At 53.4% G+C, this 8,800-nt stretch overlaps 1 protein-coding gene across 16 annotated transcripts in view; it reads left to right on the top strand.

Annotated features, from left to right (window-relative positions):
• Nucleotides 1-8,800, top strand: part of Camta1 (calmodulin binding transcription activator 1) — an 858,665-nt gene that overhangs the window by 746,703 nt on the left and 103,162 nt on the right. For all 16 annotated transcript variants that reach the window (XM_031379572.1, XM_031379576.1, XM_031379583.1 and 13 more), the window contains one exon: nt 3,526-3,679. In XM_031379572.1, the coding sequence (XP_031235432.1) occupies nt 3,526-3,679 (154 nt within the window). The remainder of the gene's footprint in view (nt 1-3,525; nt 3,680-8,800) is intronic.

The following is an 8,800-nucleotide window of genomic DNA, read 5'->3' as shown; positions in this document are numbered from 1 at the left end:
TAGATAGATAGATAGATAGATAGATAGATAGATAGATAGATAGATAGATAGATAGGTGGGTAGATAGAAAATTAGCTTTACACGTCAGTGTCCACATTCAAAAACCCTCCCTGCCCTTTGTGGGCCCTGATGTCAGCAGACCTCAAGCTTCAAGGGGAAGAGTCAGAGTTATAATTTGACCTGTCTTCATTTCTACAAACTTGAAGAGACTGCATTATTACCAGGGCATTGTAATATCCCAGGGCCTGGTCCTGAGATCCAGAAGAGACCCACATTCAGACATGGAGACATCCAATTGATTGATCAGTTATCAGTCCATCAAATCACCATGCCTTGGAAAACTGAGAGCTGAGAAACCAGGAAAGCCCTTCTGGAGAAAGAGGACCTCCCGTACATGTCATGAGTAACAGGTGGACGCTGGTCGTATAGAGGGTAGCAGGCGAACATGTCATGAGTAACAGATGGACGCTGTTCATATAGAGGGTAGCAGGCAAGCATGTCATGAGTAACAGGTGGATGCTGGTCGTACAGAGGGTAGCAGGCGAGCATGTCATGAGTAACAGGTGGACGCTGGTCGTACAGAGGGTAGCAGGCAAGCATGTCATGAGTAACAGGTGGACGCTGGTCGTACAGAGGGTAGCAGGCGAGCATGTCATGAGTAACAGGTGGACGCTGGTCGTACAGAGGGTAGCAGGCGAACATGTCATGAGTAACAGGTGGACGCTGTTCATATAGAGGGTAGCAGGCAAGCATGTCATGAGTAACAGGTGGACGCTGATCGTACAGAGGGTAGCATAGCAGGCGAATCTTGAGAATCCATCCAGATGCCTAAGTGCAGGACCTTCAGGCTTCACAAGCTACAGCCTGTATCTCCTCCCCTGGGTCCTGCACAGGCTGCCTCAGTTCAGTGAGGCTGTGGGGATGGAGGGAAGCCACAGCTTTTCATCTCCCAGGCATTGGGCATTCCAGCTCCCTCCTGCAGGGCCAAGCTCCCTTCAGAGATGGGATCAGAGGACGCCCCAAGTGGCCTGCTGGCCCCTGCTGCCTTTTGATCCAGACTCTCCATGCTCAGCAGCAGGTCCAGCTGCCTAGCCAAGCCCAGGATCCAGCAAAAACCTTCAGTCAAACCCTGGCTTCAGGAAGAGCAGAACTCAGGGCTTGAAGTCCAGAGAGTCAGTCATCTACATCCCTTCCATTTGGTGGGCGTGGCAGAGCCACACAACCCACCCACCTGTCGGGCATATTGCGAGAATAAAGGGAAATGAAGAATAGGGAAGCAGTCAGGCAGAGCAGAAAGCGGCCACCAGCTGTCTTGGCAGGACGTGAATCTGAAGTCAGAGCCCTGGCATCCAGCCCAGGCGGGTCCCTCGCCAGGAACAGAGCTCTGGGCAAGCAACTCACAGAATCTCCCTCTCCAGAGGGAGGGAGCCCTGCCCCGGCCTGCCCGCCTCCCTGGCTCTCGTGGATACCAAATGAAATAACAGTGTGAAAGTACTCTAAAAGGAATGGGTCGGCCCACAGTGGCAGGGATTAGCTTATTATTAAGGAGCATGATTTCCACAATCCAGAAAAGCTGCCTTTAACGAGAAGCCTCCTGTTCATGTTGATTTAATTTCCTGGTTAACTGAGCGTTGGCAAGGAAAAAAAAATCTACGTTTCAACCCTTATTGGAAATCTTTTTAAATTATGCCAGTTTGCTTTCTTACACTGGTCATGGTGTAGTCTTGAGTCTTTATTTATTAATGGGCTGATTGATTCATATTTTCATTTATTACTCTGGCTCTGACAGTAACCAAAACCGCTGCCACGGACTTGGCCTCCCTCTGCCGGGGACCTTGTCCACTCCCGGGGCTCAAGTTTGGGACAAACTGGGGACACCAGCCTGCACAGCAAAGGCAGAGAAGGCCTACCCACCATGTGGCTTTTCTGGAGTTTTCTTCGATGTTTTGACAATTTCTTAAAATTGAATGAGAATGTGACTTAGGAAATACTTTCTGGTCAGGGCAGAGGGCTAAGCAAGGAACATTTGTAAAGATGTTTGATGTGTGATGGTCAGCTGGGGATGTGTGATGGTCAGTCGGGGATGTGTGATGGTCAGCCGGGGATGTGTGATGGTCAGTCGGGGATGTGTGATGGTCAGCCAGGGATGTGTGATGGTCAGTCGGGGATGTGTGATGGTCAGCCGGGGATGTGTGATGGTCAGCCGGGGATGTGTGATGGTCAGCCGGGGATGTGTGATGGTCAGCCGGGGATGTGTGATGGTCAGCCGGGGATGTGTGATGGTCAGCCGGGGATGTGTGATGGTCAGCCGGGGATGTGTGATGGTCAGCCGGGGATGTGTGATGGTCAGTCGGGGATGTGTGATGGTCAGTCGGGGATGTGTGATGGTCAGCCGGGGATGTGTGATGGTCAGCCGGGGATGTGTGATGGTCAGCCGGGGATGTGTGATGGTCAGCCGGGGATGTGTGATGGTCAGCCGGGGATGTGTGATGGTTAGCCGGGGATGTGTGATGGTCTTTGGCTACTGTTGCTTGCTTGCTTGCTTGCTTGTTTGTGACATGGTCTTATGTAGCCCAGGCTGGCCTTGAACTTGCTATATAGATGGCCGTATATATGACTTTGAACTTGCTCCTGCTGTTCACCTCCCAGTACTGACATAGACGTGCAAATCCACGCCTGACTCTCTGTGGTTGTTCTTATTTGTCAGGCTTGGTGTGACTAAGTAAACTTCAAGAATTGGGGGGACCACCCAATGTCTTGGGGAGTCATTGCACCAAAGCTGTCAGAAACCCCACAGTGTCGCCATCAGAGCTACCGGTGGCAGAATGAGGTGGGCTGTGTGCCTGGATTGAATCTGGTGGGGAGAGGCTGGCCATTTTGTAGAATTATCTGAAAACCAACTTCGGCGGTGTCTATTAGGCTCACGGTCTTTCCACTCTTAAGCTCTAAAGCAGAGTGGAAGGCGCTGTCTGAGGTTCCCGGTGACAGCTGTCTGCTGGATGAGGCACTGTGACATGAGCTGTTGCTGTTTGTGCCGGGAAGGGTCCCAGGCTGCGAGCAGAGGCTGGTCCTGGAGACGTGGGTCAAAGCCCTGCTAGCTCCTTCTCTCTTGAGAGCCCACATCATTGACTTCAGTGACTGCGGTCAGGATCTGTTCCTTGAGCAGCAGAGCAGCAGGGCTGAGAAACATGAGGTCTTGAAGCTCACAGGATACACAGTTCCATCTCACGGTTAAGGTCCTTGGCTCCATGCTTATCAGCCACTGTGTATGTATATCAGTGGTTTGCATCCGGGTGATTTGCCTCTGAGGGCCCTGGATAAAGCCAGACGCCTTTCCCGTATCCCAGTGAAGGCAGGGGCCTAACAGCACATGGTGGCTCCAGACTTGGGAAGGTGCCGGCATCCCGCAGTGCCTAGCATGGTTTCAAATGCTGTCACCTGGTTCCAGTGTAGAGTTAGTGCCACACAGGCAGTGTGGGGATGATGTTCGTGCCCTCATGTTGCCAGTGTCTGCTCTCCCCACAGAACCCCGACATCGTCCTGGTGCACTACCTGAACGTGCCGGCCATCGAGGACTGCGGCAAGCCCTGTGGGCCCATCCTCTGCTCCATCAACACCGACAAGAAGGAGTGGGCGAAGTGGACCAAGGAGGAACTCATCGGGCAGCTGAAGCCCATGTGTGAGTACCACCTTGTGCCCATGTGTGAGTACCACCCTGTGCTCTCGTGTGTGAGTACCACCCTGTGCCCTCGTGTGTGAGTACCACCCTGTGCCCATGTGTGAGTACCACCCTGTGCCCATGTGTGAGTACCACCCTGTGCCCTCATGTGTGAGTCCCACCCTGTGCCCTCATGTGTGAGTACCACCCTGTGCCCTCAGCCAGCACCACCCAGGTGGGCCTTGGGGACTCAGCATGGAGCCCTGTTTCTCTCAGACGTGGTGACACTGTAAACTTAGCTTTAATGACATCCCCCTCTGATGCCCACAGTCACTTAAGCCCCATAAGCTCCTAAACTGCAAACGAGGCACAAACTCCCCAGACCCAGGGCGAGACAGAGTGCAGCATCGTGAACATCAGCACCTGAACTCGGATGATTTCCTGGTGATTTACATAAAAAGTCAAGCACAGCAGAGATGGTGAGATTCCAGGTGAAGTCAGGGGCCCTGGAAGCTCTCCAAACCGCCAGCCTAGCCCACTCAATGTAGCTCCAAGCCAATGAGAGACTCTACCTCAAACACAAAGGCAGGAAAATCTCTGAGGACTGCCATCCCCAGTTATCCTATGACCTCCGTTCACACGCACCCCCACCGACCTGCATTCCTCAGACTCGTACGACAGATGGAGAAGGTGAGGCTCAGACATGCAGACAACATAAGATGGGATAGAGCAAGAGTGTGTCCGCACACATAGGAGCGGGGTGAGAGACTGAGAAGGGACCAGGCAGGGAGCAGGATGAGCGGCTGCCCGTGCTGGCCCTGGGCTGCCACAGTGCCCAGCCTGGGTGACAAAGGGCTTCCCGTAACTGAGTTGATTTCATTTCATCGTCAAAGTGGAGCTTTCTGCAGCATCTGTCAGGTGTGAGTCACCAAGACAGATGGCCAAGGTTCCAGGAAACTGAAGATCCTGGTTCCTGCAGGTACCGCCATCCTTCTGCCCCGACCAGCTAGGCTCAGCCAGACTGAGCAAACCATGAGGCTCCCCAGGGCTTGTCAGGGCTCCACAGTCCGTGGGCATGCTGGTTGTCTTCTCAGACACCACTGGGACCTGGTAGAGTAGACCTGCAGGTTGCTCAGGAGCAGGACCATTCTGAGCTGGCCAGAGGGGAGCTACAGTCATTGGACACAACAGGCAAACCACTAAACTATCTTTGCTTGTGGGCTATGAGCTGAAGCTAGGCATAGCTGCCATGGCCCACTTCTTCTGAAAGTCCCCACATGCCCAGATTCCAGTGTATCATCAGCCTAAGCTCTAGAGGGGGTTACTGGGAACAGCATGTTATGCATTGGGCCAAGATCTAAGAGACCCACCCTGGGGCTCCGCCTCAGGGCAGAGCATCTCCTGGGCTGTCTTCCAGAGCTCAAGTATTGTCTCTGGTACTGCAGGTGGCCCAGGAGCCTTCTGGGTTCACGATTCATCCCTGACTGAAACCCCAACTGCGTCTGTGCTGGCCTGAAGCTGCTTGGGCAGCTTCCTGTCAAGGTCAATGTCAATGTCAATGTCAGGCAATGCCTCAACCTCTGCACCCACACAGAGGCTTTGTTGCCATCATGCCTGAGGTTCATATATTTGGCCTCTCCTCTCTTCATTTTTTTCTCCTTACTTCAGTTTCTGGACTCAGCCTATTTACAGCCCCTCCCCATGACTAAGCTCATAGGCTCTAAAGCCCCCCTTCAGGGAATGTCAGACATAAACACGCCCACCACCATGATCCAGGGGAACCACACAGCCCCCGCCTAATTCCACACAACAAGGAAGCATGGGGAAGCCCTGACATAAAGTTAGTGCTCAGAATGGTATGGGGTGTAGGCTGAAAGTGACTGCACGGGCTTTCGCGCAGTGTCTTCAGGACCCTGGACAGCAGATCACAGCCTCCAGCATCCAGGCTCTGCAGGGCCCTGGATAACAGATCACAACCTCCAGCATCCAGGCTCTACAGGGCCCTGGATAGCAGATCACAGCCTCCAGCATCCAGGCTCTATAGGGCCCTGGATAACAGGTCACAGCATCCAGCATCTAGACTCTCGGACAAGTCCAGATATGCCTTCCAGGTCCTGGTTCTTAGGTTTTCTACTTGTAATTCAGGACCCAGGTGGCCTCAAGGGATGCCAACAAGCACAGACAGGGGTCCTACCCACCCCATCATGGGCCCCTTGGGCCCATTTGTCCTTTCTTATGCCTTGGATTAGCCTCAGCAGGGACTCTGCCCAGAACACACTCGAATGCCAACTGGTTTGAGAGTAGACAAAGCCAGGGCTGGGATTAAGGACACTAGCTGCTGTCCTGGTCCTATGGCCACCATGAAACTGGAATTCAGCTCTTGCTGCCTGTCACTCACAGAAGAAATCTGGGAATCTGAGAAGACAATGGGTTAGCTTCCTGAAACTTTGTCGTCTGTCTCATCTCCAGCCAGCAGATTATATAAGGTTGGAGACAGAGGCAGACACTCATCCTCCGATCCAGTCTCGGCCCCTGGTCGGGGGTCACGCATGCTTCTGACACTTGAGATGTCTGTGTCCCCTGCCTTCTAGCTGGCACTTAATTACCACTTCCAAAATAAAGGTCCTAGGGAGGACTCTTGACCTGAAAAGGTGGGAAGAGTCCAAGGGCTTCTGCCCCGGTCCACATCCTCAGTATTCTGTCTAGGGGCTGCTTGGCTCCAAAACCTGTCTCCAGGTACAAGGACCACATTAGTTCCTTCCCCTCTGGAACGCTCATATTTGCCTTCTGAGTCACTGCGAAGAGCTCTTCCTGCCCCATGCCTGCCATTGGCAAATCAGGGCCAATTTGCAGATGAAAGGCTCTACGTAGGCCACCAGGAGCAGATGACTAGGTCCTGGCACAAGTGTCAGAGACCGTTTGTGCCGGAACACCAGGGACATGCTACCAGGGAAAGCCATATCTGCTGAGCCGACCTCTATGCTGCCTAGGGTCTCCTCGATCAATGCACAGACAGCTTCCCCCGAAGCCAACAGTGCCATGCCTCCTGACCCCTTGCACAAGGGTGCCACCTCCAGGCCAGGCAAGAGTCTCGGGCCCCCAAACTCCAGGGGACAAAGACTTGATTTGATTTGGTTTCTGAGGTTTAACGGGGGCAGGGGGCAGGAAGAGGAGTGAATGCTTGTTCATAGCCTGCAGTGCGTCAAAGAAGTTACATAAAAACTCCAAGGAGACCGAGAAGTTGGATCGCTCAATGAATGGTGCATTCCTGCCCTGGGCTCTGCTGCGCAGGCAGCCATGCCTGGGAATGGGCACTTGGAAACACAGCCCTTCTAAGTGCCTAGCTGCTGGTTGAGCTTGCATAGCACTCAGGTGCCAGCCAGCAGTATTCGGGAAAGCACTGTTTGCTGAGAGCCAAGAAGCCATCAGACGGGTTCCAGAATCTGGCATAGCATGAAGACTGGAGCCAAGCGCATTAGCTTCATAAATCACACTCCTTCAAAGGCATCCCTGCTTGATGCCCTGATGTTTCCTGATCTCTCTGCCCGTCAGAGTTGTCAGTGGCTTAATCGGAACATGACACTGATCGGTATGAGGCCTCTGTCCGCACTCAGTCTCTGTCTCACCTGTCTCGAAGCAGGAGAGGGGCTCCTTGTACTATCTGATTCTTTGGACAAAAGGGCCTTCCCTTCACCCGCAGTCTGAGGAGCTCTCATGTAAAGAGCAAACACAGAGGGAAAATTAAGATGTCTGACTGAGTTCCCACTGGGCCTCCCAAGAGCCTCCCTGACTTTTGTAATCCCTCCTGGCCAAATAACAGTGGCTTAAGTCAAAAAGAAATATATCTCGCTTTCACTTTTACGTCTTTCCACAGTCCAGAGTTGAAAAATGCCCATCCCCTGTATCTGAAGTCAGCCCCTCAGGCTCCTCCCAGCTGGTGCTCTGCCGTTTTCAGGGCGCTACTCACTTCTACGGGTTAAAGATGGCCACTCCAGCCCTTACCCATTCACAACTGCATTCTGATCAATGAAAGGAGAAGAAAAAATGGAGACCAAGCCTCTTCCCTTTAAGGGCACACATCATTTCTACTCACGGGGAGGAATCTGAGGCACTGTGACGTTTTTTTGCTAGTCACGTTTTGAGAAAGGACTTCCTCCACGTGAGGTGTGCACGAGGACCCTGTGAGCTTTGGCTGTGCTGGCTTACTGTGTGGCAAACTGCTCATCTCAGGCCATCTCAGTCAGTCTGGGCAGGACTGCCTGGGGTTCTGTCTGGGATGGCAGAGACCGGAGCTCATCTGCATACAGCCTGACACCTCCTGGAAGTCCTGGAATCTACCCTCCTACAGCTGCCCCTGAGCCTCAGCTTAGCTTCCAGCTAGCTTCACTAATAAAGCGAAGCCCCTCCTCCCACTCCAGCTGCAGACGGATGCTTTTGAGTGGATGGTGGGTCAGCAAGCAAGGATCTGGCTCTTGGTCCTTCTAGCTTGCTGGGAAATTTGTTCAGTGGCTCAAAGCCACCACCACCATGGCCCAGATGGAGCACTCTCGGCTTCTGTGGCCCAACGGAGAGCCAGATAAAACTGGTTCCCATGGGGCACCCATGGCTTTCTGCCCTATCCCATTTCCTGGCTGCCCATCAGGAGAGAGTATGCCTCCTCCCAGCCAGCAGCCAGGCTGAGGCACCAGGGCTTTGAAGCTGTTCCTGGCCCTTCCTGAGCACAGTCCTGCCCAGCTGTCCCAACCTTGGAGCTCCGTTTGGAGCACCCTGAATGGCCAGATGGCCCGAAGAACAAGCAAGGCCTGAGTTTTCAGCAGGCCCCCACCAGGAAGCTCCAGCCTTCAGCCAGCCCAGTTTTGGTTCTGCCCAGCTGTCTCCTGGGAACCCTACCATGTCACTCCAGGTCTGCAGATGCCTACGGCAGCCAAGTAGGAAAGTTGCCTGGAAAGACAGCCTGGGCCTGGGACGGCAGCTCCTGCATTGCCCCGTGCCATGCACACTTACACACATAGGTACCTACATGCACACAGCACCCTTACCACCTTGGACACACATAGACTAGGACACACACGAGAGCTCAGAACTGGGAAGGCTTGGTTTCCTGACCCCATGACTTCTGAAACTTTCTCCCAAAACAGCCCC

Source organism: Mastomys coucha, unplaced genomic scaffold (genome assembly GCF_008632895.1).
Source record: "Mastomys coucha isolate ucsf_1 unplaced genomic scaffold, UCSF_Mcou_1 pScaffold18, whole genome shotgun sequence".
Classification (NCBI taxonomy): Eukaryota; Metazoa; Chordata; class Mammalia; order Rodentia; family Muridae; genus Mastomys; species Mastomys coucha.
The sequence above is the reverse complement of the archived record's forward strand: the minus strand, read 5'-3'. Positions and strand labels throughout refer to the sequence as shown.